Source organism: Camelus dromedarius, chromosome 5 (genome assembly GCF_036321535.1).
Source record: "Camelus dromedarius isolate mCamDro1 chromosome 5, mCamDro1.pat, whole genome shotgun sequence".
NCBI lineage: Eukaryota > Metazoa > Chordata > Mammalia > Artiodactyla > Camelidae > Camelus > Camelus dromedarius.
Window position 1 is genome coordinate 8,716,670 of NC_087440.1, and position 18,590 is coordinate 8,735,259.

Sequence of the window (18,590 nt, forward strand, 5' to 3'; positions counted from 1 at the left end):
GTAGAAATAATAAGTACTTCTGCAATTATGTAATACCTGTCCTATGCCAAACTAGGAGGTCCTTAAATGGCAGGAACCATAGATGCCTTGCTCAGGCTGCAGTCCTAGTACTTAGCTGAGCACCCTGACATAATCATGCTCAAGAGATATTTGTTAAATGAATGAATGAAGTGTGGACTTGAGGAGATCAGGTAAAGCAAGATGACTTACTATGTAATGATAATTCTGATTTTGAGGTTCTTTGGCCTTAGATTTCTGAGGAGTATGGATAACTCTGGGCCCATACCTAGTACATGTCTAGCTTAATTATGGGAACAATACAAATAAAACCTTGCTATAACCAACAGGGAAGCAGGAGGGCTAGGGCTTCAGAGTATTTTTATATAAGCAAACAAAACATTATTTTACACCACTTTGCACACTTCACTGATTAAAGTGTTGAAGGAAATATGACTTCAGTAAGTTTACCTTCATTTAGAAAAATAAAACATATTTACCTAGAAAGAAAATTGTTAACTAGATACTCACCAGCAAGGGCAAAGTAAGGATGATGTGGCCCATAACAACTAAGGGATCCTCAGCCTTAGCTGCATATTAAAATCATCCGGGGAGCATTTTAAAAATATTGATGCTCAGGTCCCACCACCAGAGATTCCAATTTAATTCAGTTGGTTGTGGGCTCTGGGCATTGGTATTTTTTTTTAAGAGCTCCCCAGGTACTTGTAGCATACAATCTGGGTTGAGAACCCCTGGTTTAAGGAGAGAAAGAGTAGATTTACTGAAGAGTTAGCAATTTGAAATGCTTCTTAAAAGATAGGTGAAATTTGGATAGGCAAAAAGGAGTGAGAATTCTCACACAGGGATTAAGGAATAAGAAATGGCAGTAAAGGAGCAGAAATGGAAAAATATAAAGTGTGTATAGGGATTAAGGGTTATTGATAAGGAAATAGACCATTATAGCTGAAGCAAAGTGTTGGCACAGCGGGACAGTAGCAAATACTAGTAAAAAAATACATTTTTACTAGTAATAATAGTAAAAAATACATTTTTATTCTTTAGGCACTGGGTGCTCCTAAATATTTTTGCTATGTTATTGATATGATCAGAGCAGTATTCTACCACAGAAGACCAGGGATAAGTTGATAAACTCCTGAATTAGGTGGTAGCTATAAAAACAGAAGGATTGAAGAGATAACAAAATGATGAATTAGTAAGATTTTTTGGCAGAGCCATAAACAGCATGATAAAAAGAATTTAAAGTCACAACTTTAATAATGGAAAACACTATCAGAAAGACAAATTTTGATTCTTTCCTCTAAACTCCTTCAGCTCTCAAATATAAACATTCTTCATTAGCAGTCACCCTGATTCTTTCTCTAGAGTTTATCTTTTTTTTTCTTAGAAGGAAAATAATAACTATGTTTAAATGAAGTAATCTGTGAAAAAGGAGTTGAGACAAACAAAAAGAAAAAGTGATCTGAAGTAACAAATTGTTAACCCATTCTATTCTCAAGAATTATTTGATAATTACCTTTATAATTTGATGGTTAAAGAATATTATGGTAATATTTTCTATTTTTAAGCAGATCATAAGACATCTCTAAGTCAAATTCATTTAGTTTAGAATAACAATAGCTATTTCTATATCATACCTTGTATTTGGTCATGGTGCTAAAATGATTATTCCGAAAGAACACACAAAGTTCTCCTTCCTGAACTGTTGAAGTTAGTTCACATAATCCATGGTATGTCAGTTGAGTGGCTGTGTTATTTAGAAACTGCTCAGCTACAAAGCCTATGGAACCAATGCATAATATTAGATAAAAGAATAATTTCAAAATTAAAAAGTTTTTCTATTTACATTGTTTCAAGTATGAAGAAAGGCCAATCAAAATAAGACTCTTCCTACTATATAAAATGATGGCCCTAAATTTGAGATTCTTCTTTCTAATTCAGCTATGGAAGATATGTCTGTAGATATTTATATCCTAAAGAAACAATTATATGAAATTCTTTTTAATCAATAAATGTATTTATTTATACCACACCTATTTCCAAAGAAGATTTCATGTGACTTGCAATAAAAGACACAGACACAATAAAACTAAAACCCATTAAAACAAAAAGGCATGAGTGAGAAACTTAAAAAGTGGATAGGAACAAATGTACGTGAACAGCCACTTCCCCAATAGATAGGTGTTTAGAAACTGAAAGTAGCCTGAAGAAATTTAGTTGCTTAAGATTTTTACAAAGACTCCAGATAATTCTCAATTCACAAATTGCTCAATTCTTGCCTTAAAATTAAAAGTAGGTGTAAGACTCAACACAGAACAGTGGGATAACTGATGACATTTTTACCCTAATCTCCTCTAACATTTGCCACTCATTATGTTGATGTATCAAGTTCAGAAACAGAAATTATCTTTTGTTTAAAAAACATAATGAAATAAAGTTTTCTGGTGTTTAATTTAAAACATATAAGTACAGTTGATCGTCATTATTCATGCGAGTTCGTATCTGCAAATCTGCCTACTAGCTAAAACTTATAACTCCAAAATCAATACTTGTTCCACTTTCAGGATTATTCCTGGGTATGTGCAAAGCAGCAAAAAAATCGTCACCCAACACGCACATTCTCCACTGAAGTCAAACAAGGAAACACTCTGCCTTCTTGTTTCAGCTCTCATACTGTGAATATATGTCGTTTTCATGGTCTATTTAATGCCAAATTTTTAAGATTTTTGTGCTTTGGTGGGTATTTTCACTGTGTAAAATAGCCCCCGAGCATAATGCTGAAGCTAGTGTTCCTAAGTGCACAAAGGTTGTGATGTGCCTTATGAACAAAATACATACTTTTGCAGCTTCAGTCAGGCATGAGTTACAGGACTGATGGCTGTAAGTTTAATGTTAATGAATCAATAATATAAATTAAGTAAGGTGTCTCTGAACAGAAACATACATTAAGCAAGGTTATATATTGATCAGTTGATGAAAATCTTGTGACCAGAGGCTCACAGGAACCTAATCTTGTGTGGGTCACAGCAACTGTACAGAACATAACTACCAGTAATAATGATAACCAATTATATAAATATTTTAAAAGCTTGCACTTCTCTTCTCTCCTTCTTCCTCTTCCTTCCTTCTTTTGTTTCCTTCCTTTAATAAAGAATAGGGGGTAAAAGAATGCTGTAAAAAGTTCTACAGGTGAGCAAGGAGATGCAGATATAGGGAGTAAAGAAGAACCCATGTTAGAGAAACTAATACCTCAGCAAGAAACTGAAAATAAACTTGGCAGGACCAGAGGCAGCTGCATAATATAGGTTTATTCCACTTCCTCACCATCCCTCACTTTTGGTGTCAAGTCACAGCACTTGACACTTCAAGGAGCAAAGTGGCTGCAAAAAGTTAGTGATATAGCACACTATTCCAAGGAGTTATTCAAAGGGAGCAGGGGAGGTGCAAATAATTATACAGAAGGTCACAGCCAAAGGAAATTTATAGCACATTTTCAGCTTCTTGGTTTTATACATCTAGAATTAAGACCCCCTCACCTTGATTACTATCATTACTTTGATAAGTACTAAGTTATTGAGAACATATTAGCTACATACTAAAGCACTTAAATATTATATAGCATTTAAAAAGTATTATGACTATGCTGAGAAGTACCACTGCTGCCTGTAAGATTCCATTTAACTAAATACTTCCTTCAGAAAGATGTTTCTAAATTCCCCTCCCAGGCCTCACTCACACAACATCTTCTCTCCAAAGAAAGACACAAAAATTCAGTGCAGATATAGTACAACATTACTTTTGTGTATGAAATTCAACAATTCAATACTAGAAAGGTCTTTCTCAGCTAATTCATTCATTAGAGTAGGTGTCAGAGAGAATAAGTGATGTGCTTAAGAACCTAAGACTAGTTATGGCAAAGTTAAGACTGAAACCCAGGAGAAATAATAGTATTAAGTTAAAAAATTTAGTGCTGATTATTATAAATGCAAACTGAACTTTATTTCCCCCCAACCTGTAAACCATAGCCCTAATTTACACTTACAAAGAAAAATGTTTCTTAATTCTTTTACTAACTCTTAAGCAATGCCACCCTGTGATTTTAGTGTAATATTAAAAAACCTAATCTAGTTTCAACTTTTCACAACCAATTAAACAAATTATGGAGTTTCAAAGCACAATATCAGAGATTACTCATTAATTACAAATGGCAAAGGGCATCTTTCCAACAAAAAAAAAAATCTAGTAAATATCATTTTAAACATATTTGAACATCATCAAAAATGGGATTATCAGACGTCATGGGCCACCTCAGATTTGCTGCACTAGAAAAGATACAATGTCACATATATAGTATTCCCACCAAAAATATATACCCAAATCTACTATCATGCTATCTCTGTTATCATGAGGTAACAATCAGATGAATCCAAACTGAGGACTATTCTGACAAACAACTGGCCTGGACTATTAAGAAAAGTAAACACCACCAAAGACTAAAAAGAAAAAAAGAAAAGAAAAAAGGTTAGGGATTTGTTCTAGATTATAGAAGAAGACTAAATTGATACGACAATTAAGTGATCCTTGATTGGAGCCTACACTGAAAAACTTAAAAACTATGAAGAGCATTACCAGGAAACCGGGGAATTTTGAATGTGAACAGTATGTTATATAATAGTATTGTGTCATTGCTAAATTTCCTGAAATAAGTGCATTGTGATTATATAGGAAAATTCTTTGTTCTTAGGAGACAAATATTGAAGAGTTAATGGATAAAGTGCTATAATATGTGCAATGAACTGTTATATGATTTAGGAAAAAACTGTGTGTGTGAAATTAAAAAGCAAAAATTCAGAATGTTAATAACTGGTGAATTTAGATGAAGTGGATTTATGTGCATTCATTGTGCTATTCCAACTTTATAGGTTTGAGATTTTTCAAAATAAAAGAGAAAGAAAAACAAAAGAAAATCAATATTATTTAATCAAAAATAATACGAACTCAAGCTATAATCTTCAGTGTTTATGGCACATAATAAAGGCTCAATAAATATCTGAGTAAGTGAATATCTGGAATAATTTCCTTAAGCATCAATTTTTTTTTTTTAACCTAGAAACAACTGTTAAAGAAGAAACTACTGAAAGAGCATCTGGAATTAAATGACCAGCTTTGGTGAAGTCTGGCAACTGCTACTGTGCTATTTTTCTCCTTGTTGTTTTTTGCTGCCATGCCGTTACAACTTGATTCAAAAAAGTCCTAACATCCAGAAGAGGCAGCAAATAATAAGTATTCTGTGTACATGTAAAATTTCTGTACTTTTGCTTACAAGGTACTGCCATCCAAAGAAAATGAGTATTATCTGAAAGAAGTTGAAAGAGTATCTAATTCTATTTGACCGTTAGCTAAATAATATTTCTTTTTCGTCAAAAAAGAATGGCAGTAAAAGTTATTTCTTGTATTCTACACCTTATGGAGATGAAATATTTGAATTAAAAAAAGTAGTTATTATCTAAGAACTAAGTTTGATAATTTTTAATAAAGAAGGATTAGAAATAAACCACTTTTGGATATTTTGCTGATTCAGAAGGAAAGTTATAGTTGTAGGGTAAATAGAAAAAAAAAAGTAGACTACTTCTTTGAACAATATACCTAAGATAATATGATGAAGATAATGGAAAAAAGCTAATTGCTACATTATATAACTAAAAATGTCCATTGTGGCCTTTTATTTCCTATATGATTTCTTAGTGCTTTATAAAAGTAGCCATTGGGATTGAATAATTATTTCAAATAGACTACATATTTGTAGTTTCTTATAAACAAAAAACTAGTTTAGCTTTTTAATTGTACTGAATTCCACATATAATTTTCCTTGATATGGAAATCTAATAAGCAGAATTTCCATTACAAAATTTATATATCAGGTAATTAATCAATTTTGGTACATACTACCTGAAAATTTTATACCACTAAAGAGGAAGATTCCTTCCTTGCTTTTACCAAGATGTTCTTCTCAAGATACCAATACTATACAAATTAGCTATAGTTTTTTTGTTATTGCAGGGAATCAATGTCAGAGAAATAATAATAATTGTTGTAACACCAGGTTGAGAAAAAGGAGAAGTAATGAAAGAACTGCTGTTTTGTTATTGTTCATTTCATTGGGGTACTTAGTCCTGGCTTGGGAAGAACTCTGGCTTGAGAAAAATGCTATTAATAGTGTTTCCTACAGTTTCACGCCTTATAAATATATTCACCCAGATATCGTTTATTGGCTATCATTCCATCTGTTAACACTTTCTGGGTCCCGTTGTTTCCTCTATTACTACCGAATAGCATATTGGAAATTACTAAGAAAGCAGGAATCCACAGATGGAAATTTTTTATACCTTGCTTTCTAGGAATATTTACAGTAAAGAGAGCCTGAGTAAGAAATGTAAAGTTCTAGTGAGTGGAGTTTTGTTAGTTGAGGGAAGACTTCTTGTTGCTTTAGGTTGTAGTGAAAGAGGTGTCACAAATCAATGATCAATATCCCTGTATATTTGTTTTTATTGCAAGTAAAAGACTTGGATGAGCCTTAACTAAAATACTGTATTTTCTTGCTACTTGCCTCTTGCACAAAAACTTCTGGATAATTGAGTGATATAATTAGTTCAGCTCTGATTAATTAATCAGAGTATGAGATTCATGTTCACATCTTTTTATACATTTTTATGTACTCTTGTAGTCACTTGGCTTTTTTTTTTTAAATGTGGTGACTATGATCAACTTTTATTATACCTCACTTAAAAGAACGTGTGTCAGAGACAGAATGAAGCTAATTGCCTGCTTCTCATGATTTCTCTTTCTTCTGTTAACCCTTCAAACCAAGAAGAATAGCAGCCTCAGTATTTGTGCATATTAACAAAAAAGTGAACTTGGTGTTGGGGAAGTTATATCCAAATGCTATGACTCCTGATAGCATTCTGGTTTCCAATCTGCTCTTCCCTTCACTGACTGGAACACAGCTTTCAATTAAAAAAAAAAAAAGAAAGAAAGAAACTGCTTCTATGTTGATGAATTTAGCGATGCTTAATTAGGTAAGGATTAGGGAAATTAATGATCAGAGGAGTACTCTGACCCAGAACAGAGCTTTGATGTACTATACTGTACTGAAATCTAAGGCAGAGCTCTACTAAAATGAACACTTGAGTACTATAATACACATCACAGTCAACTTAAGTGTTCAGGATGAGTTATAAAGTTCACTCAGTACTCCCAAATAATAATCCTTTTTAAAAAAGAGTAATTATCAGTAACTCTTGGGTAACTGATCATAGCAAAGATAACAAGTGATTCCAAAGACTTTTATTAGAACTCAGGCCTGATTTTACAAATCAAGTGAAAGGGTTCTAAGAAAAACCTTTCACTGGCAGCTTTATGAATAATTACTTCTTTTAATTCCCACAAGTAGCATCACTTTCATTTTTTAGAAGTCTTATTTAAGACATTTAAAAGATATTAAATTATAAGACGTTATTTTGCCAAGAATAAGTCAGGTAATAGCAGCACTCACCCACCTTCACTAACCAGCTCACTATTGTCTGACTGCTTACAAGAGATGATCTTCTCCACTAGTTGGTTGTAGCTGCAGTTACCAACAGCTTTTACAATGTCATCAATCTAGAAAACAAATGACTGTCTCACTAATCATGATAAAATTAAAAACAATAGCAAAGAAATCTATATCACTCTTTAGGGTTTTATTCTAATACAATACTAAATATGAAAGTATTACATATGAAAAAAGAAAATCAGCACTAAAATCAACACCCAATAGTTTCTAATTTTGTTTATAGCTCACTAGAACATATTATGAAAAATATTGCTTAGCTGCATTTCAATTATGCAAAAAATAATAAAATGGGATTATCATATGCAACTTTATTTCTTAGATTGTAAAGAGGCATTTAAGTGATTAAAATAAAGTCAACTACTTCAGAAATAAAATTCAGAAAATCTTTTTTTTATTAAAAATAAATATTTTGCATTTAAAGCAAGGCAAATATAAAGATGTTAATTTATGGAATTAACAGGGTTTTCCCATTTTATTTATTATGCAGTTTCTAGCAAAGTATAGTGAAGATATGAGTAGACATAACTAACATTATTTTCCTGAAGAAAAGCTAATATATATTAACAGGGAAAGATTCCTACTTAATCTTTGTGGAGGTACAGTAGAAAAGTAAATTCAAGGTTTTAAGCTGCAGAAATTGATACATTATAACAGAGTATACTTTAATTAAAAAAATTTTTTTTTAAGTTTTAAGCTATAGGAAAATAAAATTGAGTATCTCTATTCTCCCTCCATTATACTTTGCTTTGAGTATTGAATAAAAATAGATTTCTACTGTCTAAAGAATTTATTTTGATTCTCCTCTCATCCCTAAAATATATTTATTTTTAAGTTACTTACATGTACTTAATTAATATATTAATTAATACAAATTTATACAATAATATAAAAAAATAAGAGGAACAATGTTTTCTTTCCACATCCAAATGATCTTCTTAAACACCTAATCTTTGAACACCACAAGAATTGAGAGATCTGCACAACTAATACTAAGGACAGTGGTTCTCAAACTGGGAGCTTTTTAAAAAGCTGAAAGAATTGCAAGCTCAAGTTGTTTCTCAATTGTCTAAGTTTTCATCCCACTACCACACAGCAAAGTTTGAGAACAACTGCTTTAGGCTATAATTTATTTTCTTTGTTCCTGCAAAAGTCTAGCATAGTAAAAGCCCCTTAACCATGCAAGTGGGACTGATGGTTGCCTAAAGATCAGTTAACTGAGTAAGTAAAAGCAGGGAATTGTGGAAAATGTTATTACATATTTTAAACATTTCATGTTAACTTAAAACTCACAAATGTATTCACTTGTCAATCTTTTTTTCCCCCCACTTGTTAATCTTTTGATGCAGAGTCAAATAAGGCCTTTTCTTTGAAAGTGGATATTTTGGCCATGATTCTATGTAAATGACACAGAACAGCATGCCTTCCAGTTTTTATTTATTTAAAATGAAAACTTAGACCCTTAAGAAGAAATCTCAGGGCACAATCCCTTTAGATTTTCATTATTTTTTGGAACACCTTCACTGTTTACAGCAATATTCTTTAGTGACTCAACTTCATTCTTTCCGCAGAACTGAATTTTCAATCCTAAGGAATCCATAAAAATACAACTAGAATAATAAATACAAGATCAGTATACAAAAATCAATTGTTCTATAGACTAGCAATGAATAAAAAGTTCAAATTTTCATGGGCAGGATCTCTACATTAATATTTCATTCAATTAATTCATTTGGATGCCTTTTATGTACTACTATGTACAAGATGTGTTAGAGAAACTGCAGACTCAGCAGTGAATAAAATACATGGTATATGATTTCATAAAGTTTATATTCTAAAGACAAACAATAAAGCAAGTAAACAAATATAAAATATGCTAGGTAGTTGTATGTAGTGGTATGCAACTGTTCTTTGTTTTCATTGTACTATATCATTCCACAGTATAATATATTTATTAATTCATCTTTTGATGGCTATTTATTTTCAGTTTGGGGCTATGACAAATAATACTTCTATGAACATTCTTGTACATTTATTCTGTTTCACAAATCTAGAGTTTCTCTAGGGAATATGCCTTATCAAATTCTTAGTCTTATCCTCAACTTTACCAGATAACTCCAAACTGCTTTCTAAAGTAGGTAGCCAATTTATATTATCACCAGTAGGGAATGAGAATTCACTATATTGCACATCTTCTCCAACATTTAGTATTGTTAGACTTTTAAATGCCAGCCATTCTGCCGGGTGTATAGCGGTATCTCATTTTGGTTTTAATTTGCATTTCTTTGATGACTAGTTCATATGTTCACTAGTCATCTGGGTATCCATTTTTGTGAAGCGCCTGTTCAAATCATTTGCTCCTTTTTTTTTTTTTTTTTTTTTTTACTGGGTAGTCTATTTTTAAAAAAACTTATTTGTAGGAGCTCTTTATATCTTCTAGATATTAATTCTTAATTCATTATATAAATTGCAATCAGTTTCTACCCTGTGGCTTGCCTTTATTCTCTTTTGAGTTTTCTTCCGACAAATACCAGTCTCAATTTTAATGTATTCAGGTTTGCCAATGTTCTTCATAGTGCATTTGTGTCTTGTTTCAGTAATCCTTTCCTATCGTTGTCAGAAACATATTCACAAACTTTTACAGTTTTATCTTTTACAATTAAATATCAATGCACATGAAACAGAATTTTATGGTGTGAATCAGGAGCAACAATTTCATTTCTTTTCTAATTGTCCAGCAAATCCAAAATTTGAATTGGCTAGTTAATAATCTCAGCACCTTTTATTATAAGGACTGACCTTTGCCCATTGCTCTACAGTTGCCTAATTCTGTCTATACATGCATGGTCTTTTTGACCTCTCTATTCTCTGTTATTGGTCTAATTCTTAATTATAATACTTAAAATATTTCATGTCTAGATAAGTTCTCCCTACTTGTTCTGCTTCAAGAATATCTTGGCTTCTCTTCCTAGTCCTTTGTATTTCCATATAAATTGTAGAACGAACCAGTCACATTTCACAACTACTACCCCCAAATCTGCTAGGATTTTGTTTGGGGTTGTAGTGAAACTATAGTTCATTTTATAGAGAACTGACATCTTTATAAATTCAGTCTTGAAATCTAAAATCTACAGACCTATATTTACATAGGTCTCTAATTTCTCTCAAAGGAAAACTGGCCCCATAGAGGTCTTGCATATCTTTTTGTTAGATTTATTCTTAGTAACTTACGCTATTAAAGAACATATTTTTAAAATTTCATTTTCAAATCCTTTTTGAAGAATTTTAGCTTTGTTAATCTTTATTATATGCTTAATTTCTACTTTAATACTTTCTGCTCTTAAGATAGATATATATAGCTCATTAATTTTCAGTCTTTTATTATTCCTTAATATACAGATTCAAGGCTTTAAAAATCCCTTTAAAAATTGTTTTAGCTAAATCTTACGAGTTTTGATACAGACTTAGTAGTTGTACAGTTTAAAATATACTTTAAGTTTCATTATGATTTTTTGACCCGAACAGTCTCTACTGTTTTTTTCTACTGATTTCTAGCTTAATTACACTGTGATCAGAGACTATTCTATACTCCACACATTTTAAATCGTTAGAAATTTGTTGAAACTTACTTTATGGCCCAGAATTGGGTCAATTTTTGTAAATTTCATGAGCTTATAAAAAGAATGTATTAGTTAGGTTCACAGAAAACAAGGAAAGACTGAGAAAACATCACAGACAAGGAGACACCAGGAAGACATTAAATGTAATGTGATATCCTAGATTGCATTCTAGAACAACAAAAACAAAAATCAGTGGAAAAGCTGGTGAAATGTGAATGAAGGCTGTAATATAGTTAGTAGTAATGTACCAATATTAAATTTCTAAGTTTTGACACATGTATCATGATCATATAAGATTAGGGGAAACTGGGTGAAGAATATATGGGAATCCTCTATAGTATCTTAGCAACTTTCCTGTAAATCTGAAATGATTCAAAAATAAAAAGTTCATTAACTTTTTTCAAGAATGTATGTTCATTAGGTTTTCATTTCCACTTCTATCATTTGTAGAGAAAGGTATATTAAAATCTTCTAGTATGACAATCTATTTTTCTTATAATTTTGTTAAATGTTGCTTTATATACTTCGATATTATGTTATTAAATGCATATAAGTTTTGTTTTCCATCATCAAAAACTGACCTTTACTCTTTGTGACAGTTCCCATGGATCCAAGGAGTAACAGTCAATCAGTTTATTCACTTTCCTGGTGTCTCCAGGCACATACAAATTTAAAATGATTATATCTTTTTGGCAAATTAAACGTTCTATCATTAATAATGCTTTTTGACTTAAAGTCTATTCTTTCTCATATTACTACGGATACACTAGCATTCTTTTGATTAACAATGGTATGGCATCTCTTTTTTCTTTTTATTTGCAATCTTTCTGTTTAATTTCATACTGTTTTATATATGTCTCTTGTAAATAGCATATATATATATATATATATATATATATATATATATATATATATATATATATATATATATTTAAAAATATATATATTTTTAAATCCAGCCTCAGAATCACTGTCTTTTAACTAGATTTGGTCTTATTGACATTCTCTATGTTTGAATTTATTAAACCTACCATTCTCTCCTTCCCATCAGTTCAACATTCCATAACCTCTCCTTTCTTCCTCCTTTTTGGTTAATTTTCCCCTTTCTACTAATTGAGAAGTTATCTAGTGTGTTTTCTATTCTTTCCATGGTTATTCCAAAAGAGTATTATTCAATATCATGGTGGTAATAATGGAAATATTCCAAATCTTTGCTGCCCAATAAGATATTCACTAGCTACACGTGGCTTCTGAGCAACTGAAATGTGTCTACTACATTTGTCTACCATACCAGACAGAGAAGTTACAGAAACTATAACATCTACCCCTACCATATCAAATTCAGCAGTTAATATTCTCTTCTTGAACAATTAATTCTAGGCCCTAAGAATATCTTAACCTTCTCCCAACTTATGTTATTATTATCTGCATATGCTAATATTTTCTTTTAAACCCCAAAAGATAATGTTATTATTTAATACAGTCAACAATCTTTCATATTTATCATGTTACTTTCTCTCCACTCACACTTCCATCTGGATCACTCTCCTTCTTTTCAAAATCCTTGTTTAGAATTTCCATTAATGATGGTCTACTGTCAGGAAACTATCTTACATTAATTAATTTAAAAATGACTTTATTTCTCTACATTACTGAAAGATAATTTTCCTGGGAACAGGAAATAGGTAGCATTTGTCTATTTTCAGTACATCAACTGTATCATTTCCACTGTTGCCTGGTTTCCAATGTTGCTCTCAAAGAGTTAGTTATCAATAATGGAGAACTACCTTCTCAGTTGTTGAATCATGGTGCCTGCCCACCATCCAGAGAACTGCTGATATTCACTTGCAAGATAATTATTTGCAGAACACATAATCAGAATACAAACAACTAGCCAGTTCTGAGAGATATTTCATAGAGACCTATGGATTTCAAACTTTTACCTTGTTCTTTTTTCTTTCTCAGCATCAGAATCCTCCTGTCACAAAACAAGTAAGTAAAATAGATAAAAAGCACAGCTCTCACAGCCTTCCAAGAATTTGAAAATCACTGTGTAGACCAGAAAAGTCTGAAGAACAATCTCTGTCTTACATGAGAGTACATTATTTTTCTTTAAGCATATGAATTCAACTGTTTGCCAGACAATATGCAGCTACACGTATAGTCAGAGGGACAATCCGAGTCCAATTTTAAGAACTCAGGTTTAAGTTCCTAAGTTCCTTAACCTCCTATGACCTTAGGTCGTAAGTTCATTCTCCTCAAGAATCTAGGCTACCTGGCATTGCCATGAGCCAGGATCCAACATGGCTCATCTTGAATGCATAAAATGTTAGACATGTTTAGACTTTTCAGTGATTGTTTCAGAGTCAGAGTGCCAAAAAAATACAGATGCCCTGCTTACAGAAAGCCATCTTTTTATTGCTCAGAATACCAGTTGCTTTTATCAAGAGACAGGGATGAAGAAACATTACCAAGTCCTTACTATTATGATCCTTCCTACAGTTAATGCTTCACTCCATCAGTTAATGTTGAGAAACTACTATGAGCCAAGCACTGCTCTAAACAATGAGAAATAAGAGCCCAACCGTCATAAAACATATACTCTAGTGGGAGATCATAGTCAATCAAGTAAATAAATAAATAATAATTCTAGATAATGACTGGGGGAAAAGAAGGTGACTAAATTAAACAAGGGAAAGCTTCTCTAATAAAGTGACTTTTGACCTAAGACCTGAACTTTGAGGAACCAGGAGTGGGAAGATCTGGGAGCACAATGTGTTTGGTTAGTAAAACAGCATTCCACAGTGGGCAATTAGGTAGTACAAAAACCCGAGATAGAAATGACTTTCACATGTCTGAAAAACAGAAAGGCAGTTAGTGTTGCTGGAGAGTAGTAAAAAGGGGAGAATTATGTGAGGTGGAGCTGGACAGAAGGCAGAGTCTAGATCATGCAGTATATCATAAAAACTCTGATAAAATTTTGCACTTTATTTTAATTACACTGGAGGCTTTTAAAGAAAGGAGTATGGCACAGGGATAAAGGGGAGGGTTTATTTTACAAAGATTGTTCTGAGTGTCAAGACAATTCAGTGGAGGGAAGAATAATTTTTTCAAAGAATGGGACTAGGACAACTGAATAACCACATGCAAAAGAATAAAGCTGGATCCCTTCCTCAAACCATATACACAATCCAACTCAAAATGGATCATACTCCTAAATGTAAGCACTAAAACTATAAAATCCTTAGAAGAAGATAGAAGAGTAGATCTTTGTGACTTTGGGTTAGGCAAAGCCTTTTTTGGAAGAAACCAAAAGCATAAGTAACAACCAAGAAAACCAGATAAATTGGACTTCATCAAAATTTAAAAACTTTGTGCTTCAAAGGACACCATCAAGAAAGTGAAAAGATAATCAACAGAATGGGAGAAAATACTAGCATATCATGTATCTGGTAAGACATATACCTATAATATACAAAGAACTCTTAGAACCCAATAACAAAAAGACAAATAGCCCAATTAAAAATGGGCAAGAAATATGCAGACATTTCTCCAAAGAAGATATACAAATGACAAAAAGTACACAAAGAGATGCTTAACAGCACTAGCCATTAGAGAAATGCAAATAAATCCACAATGAGATATGATTTTAAACCTACTACGATGGCTATAATAAAAAAGATAGACAATAACAAGTGTTGGTGAGGATGTGAACTCAACTTCATAGTTAGCCTCCAATTCCATGAAATTACAGTCAGAAGTCTTGAGCAGATTTAGCAGTCTGGAGGACTGCACTCTTAACCTCACATTTTGGCTAATTCCAGATAAAAGCACAAAAATATAAGTATCAGAAAACATAAATCTGGATTAATTTGCCAAATTAGTGAAATTTTACGATATTTTTATCATTTAATTTAAAAATGTTCTACTTACCTGAGGGTCCACTAACCACCCATGGTACAAAGGAATATCAAGAAGATCAAATACTATGCATTCTGGTGTATATTCAAACACTCGAACACCAGTGAATTTTACATTTACATCCAAGCCTGTCTGTAGTTTGTGCAATACTGCCATAGCATCACTCATATTCTGAAAACAGAAAGGGGAAGGGTAAAAACGAGGAAATCAAACAATAACAAAAAGGTACTTAAATGCAGGCACATTTACTTCAAATTTTCCAATTATCCAATTTATTCACCCCTTCAATTTGTATTATTAAGTACCTACTATGTGCCAGGCACTAATCTGAGCTCTAAAGATATAATAGTGGATAAAACAAAGTTCCTAATCTCATGGAGCAAACATTCTACTGTGAAAAACAAATACATAAATTATAATATCATGTCAAGTAGTAGTAAGAAAAGTTGAGCAGGATAGGATGTACAGATTGAGAGGGGTGAGGAACCTAATTTTAGACCCTTTACTTTTAACTCAGGTTTGCTGTATAGTGTGTTTCTCCTATAAACAGCAAGTAATTAGGTCTTGTTTTTTTCCCAAACTGGAAATGTCTTTCAGTAATATAATAATGGCTTTTAGATTGTGTTAGGACTAGATATATGAACATTCAAATTCAAGAAATTTTGCAATACTGAAATGAGTTTTCTTTTTGCCATCTGGATACTGGTGAAGGTATGTAGAAAAAGTTACTTTGAAAATAAATACAAAGTTTCCACTGATGTCTGTTTCTGCCTTGGCTGATACTTTCTTCCACTGTAAGAATCTGATTTCTTCTTGCCTTCCATTGTCAAACAAAGGAAGAATACTTAAGAAAATGGAAGCTCTACTTGCTTTCTTCCAGCTTCAATAATTTTGAACCCAGTGTTCCCTCCTATATTATAGGATAGTATTTCTAAAGAACATGTAAAGAAATGCGGACACACTGAAACTATGGAACAGTAGATTTTGTCCTAATGCCACACACCAGACATCATTTGCTGAACTGTTTTCTAAACACAACTTAATTGTAAAATACAAATAAATGAGGAAAGATGAATCAATGACAAATTCACTTGAAAGTCGATTTTTTCAAGGAAATTACCAGGTTATAATTCTACATAGAAGTGCAGAATGATATCTATATTTCATTCTATATATATAGGTTCATATAAAACAGAGATCAGCAAAATATGGCTTGTGAGTCAAATATGGCTATGAGTTAAGAATGGTTTTTACACTTTTAAAAGGGTGTTCAAAATAAAGAAATCAAAAAATATACCTGAAAAGCCACTGATAGGGACCAATGAATACATCCATAAGTTAAAATGACATATTTTAATATAACAAAAATTATGTCAATTACCTGCTCATAGTTTAAACGTTGAATTTCTGAAATTTCTTTTGGCTTTGTATCAAGCATGTAATCTCCTGGAAAGAGAAATTGTTAAGCTGCCTTTTAAAAATGTTTTGTTTCTAATTACAAAGATAACAGATTTTAATGATAAATTATAGCAATATGTGACATAAAAAACTGACTCCCCAGTTCTATTCAGAGAAAATCAATGTTAATTGTTAGTTACTGTCTCACATATTTTTTTCAGTGTACATCCTACAACGCTTTGGAATTTTTTCTGCCCCTTTACAATACATTTGAGCATCTTGCCATGTCATTGCAATAAAGCTCTAAAAGGTTTAACCAAGTTTCATCAACAATATAACTATTACCTCAATACCTTTCCAAGAATGGGTGTTACCACTCCTCTAAATATCTGCCATTCTTAGAAGTAAACAAAATTTTCCTTGCTTTTAAAAAACTGACATCTTATCATGAACCCTCCTACACTGTTGGTGGGAATGGGTTTGGTGCAGCCACTGTGGAAAACAGTATGGAGATTCCTCAAAAGACTAGGAATAGACTTACCATATGACACAGGAATCCCGCTCCTGGGTATATATCCAGAAGGAACCCTACTTCGAAATGACACCTGCACCCCAATGTTCACAGCAGCACTATTTACAATAGCCAAGACATGGAAACAGTTTAAATGTCCATCAACAGATGACTGGATAAAGAAAATGTGGTATATTTATACAGTGGAATACTATTCAGCCATAAAAATGACAACGCCATTTGCAGCAACATGGATGTCCCTGGAGAATGTCATTCAAAGTGAAGTAAGCCAGAAAGAGAAAGAAAAATACCATATGAAATTGCTCATATGTGGAATCTAAAAAAAGAAAAACATAAATACAAAACAGAAACAGTCTCATACACATAGAATACAAACTTGTGGTTGCCAAGGAGGAGTGGGGTGGGAAGGGACAGACTGGGAGTTTAAAATTTGTAGATACTGACAGGCATATGCAGAATAGATAAACAAGATTATACTGTATAGCACAGGGAAATGTATACAAGATCTTGTGGTAGCTCACAGCAAAAAAAAAAAAAAAAAAAAGTGACAATGAATATAGGTATGTTTATGTATAACCGAAAAATTGTGCTCTACACTGTAATTTGACACAATATTGTAAAATGACTATAACTCAATAAAAAATGTTAAAAAAAAAAAAAAAGCTGTTATCTTAGAGATTACCAGTGGAGAGAGGGAAGGGAGAGGGGCAACACAGGGGTATGGAATTAAAAGATACAAACTACTATGTATAAATTAGAGAAGCAACAAGGATATATTGTATAGCCCTTGGAATTAAAGCCATTATCTTGTAATAATTTTTGAGAAGTATAATCTATAAAAATGCTGACATTATGCTTGCTGTATATCTAAAACTAACATAATATTGTAAAGCAATTATACTTCAAAAATTAATATATTTTTATATATGTACCTTTATTGGTATCACCTATTTATTTATTTGAAGTATAGTCAGTTTACACTGTCAATTTCTGGTGTACAGCATAATGTTTCAGTCATACATATATATACATATATTCATTTTCATATTCTTTTTCATTATAGATCACTACAAGATATTGAATATAGTTCCCTGTGCTATACAGAAGAAATTTGTTTATCTATTTTATATGCAGTTGTCAATATTTGCAAAGCTCAAACTCCCAAATTTATCCCTTCCCACAACCTATCCCCCGGTAACCATAAGTTTGTTATCTATGTAAGTCTGTTTCTGTTTTGTAAATAAGTTCATTTGTGTCTCTTTTCTTCTTTTAGATTCCACATATGAGTGATATCATATGATATTTTTCTTCCTCTTTCTGGAGTACTTCACTTAGAATGACGATCTCCAGGTCCACCAATGTTGTTGCAAACGGCATTATTTTATTATTTTTTATGGCTGAGTAGTATTCCATTGTATAAATATACCATAGCTTCTTTATTTAGTCATCTGTTGATGGACATTTAGGTTGTTTTCATGTCTTGGCTATTGTATAT

At 32.0% G+C, this 18,590-nt stretch overlaps 1 protein-coding gene across 3 annotated transcripts in view; it reads right to left on the reverse strand.

Annotated features, from left to right (window-relative positions):
• The window catches only part of MINDY2 (MINDY lysine 48 deubiquitinase 2), a 62,173-nt gene that overhangs the window by 17,980 nt on the left and 25,603 nt on the right, over positions 1-18,590 (reverse strand). For 2 of the 3 annotated variants that reach the window (XR_004137152.2, XM_031452984.2), the window contains exons 3-8: positions 16,547-16,611; positions 15,178-15,336; positions 13,188-13,222; positions 11,826-11,889; positions 7,572-7,674; positions 1,653-1,795 (exon numbers count right to left, since the gene is read on the reverse strand). Coding sequence is in view for 2 of the 3 variants with exons in the window: in XM_031452984.2 (XP_031308844.1) it covers positions 1,653-1,795; positions 7,572-7,674; positions 11,826-11,889; positions 13,188-13,222; positions 15,178-15,336; positions 16,547-16,611 (569 nt within the window). In the remaining variant the exon portion in view is untranslated. The remainder of the gene's footprint in view (positions 1-1,652; positions 1,796-7,571; positions 7,675-11,825; positions 11,890-13,187; positions 13,223-15,177; positions 15,337-16,546; positions 16,612-18,590) is intronic. The other variant, XM_031452985.2, reaches the window with a different exon arrangement.